The 367-nt window shown below is 63.5% G+C and overlaps 1 protein-coding gene across 1 annotated transcript in view; it reads left to right on the top strand.

The window, feature by feature from the left end:
* The window catches only part of TRIM65 (tripartite motif containing 65), a gene marked incomplete at its 3' end in the record, with an annotated part of 4271 nt that overhangs the window by 901 nt on the left and 3003 nt on the right, over window positions 1-367 (top strand). Inside the window, 1 exon segment of the mRNA XM_009572190.1 lies at window positions 8-60. Within this exon segment, the coding sequence (XP_009570485.1) occupies window positions 8-60 (53 nt within the window).

The following is a 367-nucleotide window of genomic DNA, read 5'->3' as shown; positions in this document are numbered from 1 at the left end:
CCGGCAGTGCCAGCGGCACCGGCGGGTGCTCTTTGAGGAGGAGCGCTCTAAAAAGCAGGTGGGGACGATGGGTGGCAGGACTGGGGCCGGGGGGCTGGCCAGGGGGAGTCGCAGCAGTTCGGGCACGGCACGACATCCACCTCCACTGTCCCGCGCCCTGCTGTGCCTCCATGTGCTGAGCTGTGCCCGGCCTCAGCTGAACAGGAGGCTCTGGCCGCGGAAATGCCACCGGTGCCCGGTTGCTCCCCAAGAAACTGGGGGCTGCTGGGAGCAGCAGAGAGCTGGGTAAATCCAGCAGCACTGGATGAACAGTGCTATATGTGTTTCTGACCCCGATCTAGAGGAAACAGCTAAAAACGGGGTGAAA

Source organism: Fulmarus glacialis, unplaced genomic scaffold (assembly GCF_000690835.1).
Source record: "Fulmarus glacialis isolate BGI_N327 unplaced genomic scaffold, ASM69083v1 scaffold28732, whole genome shotgun sequence".
Lineage (NCBI taxonomy): Eukaryota > Metazoa > Chordata > Aves > Procellariiformes > Procellariidae > Fulmarus > Fulmarus glacialis.
Note: the sequence above shows the minus strand (reverse complement) of the source record. Positions and strands in the feature narration are given on the sequence as shown.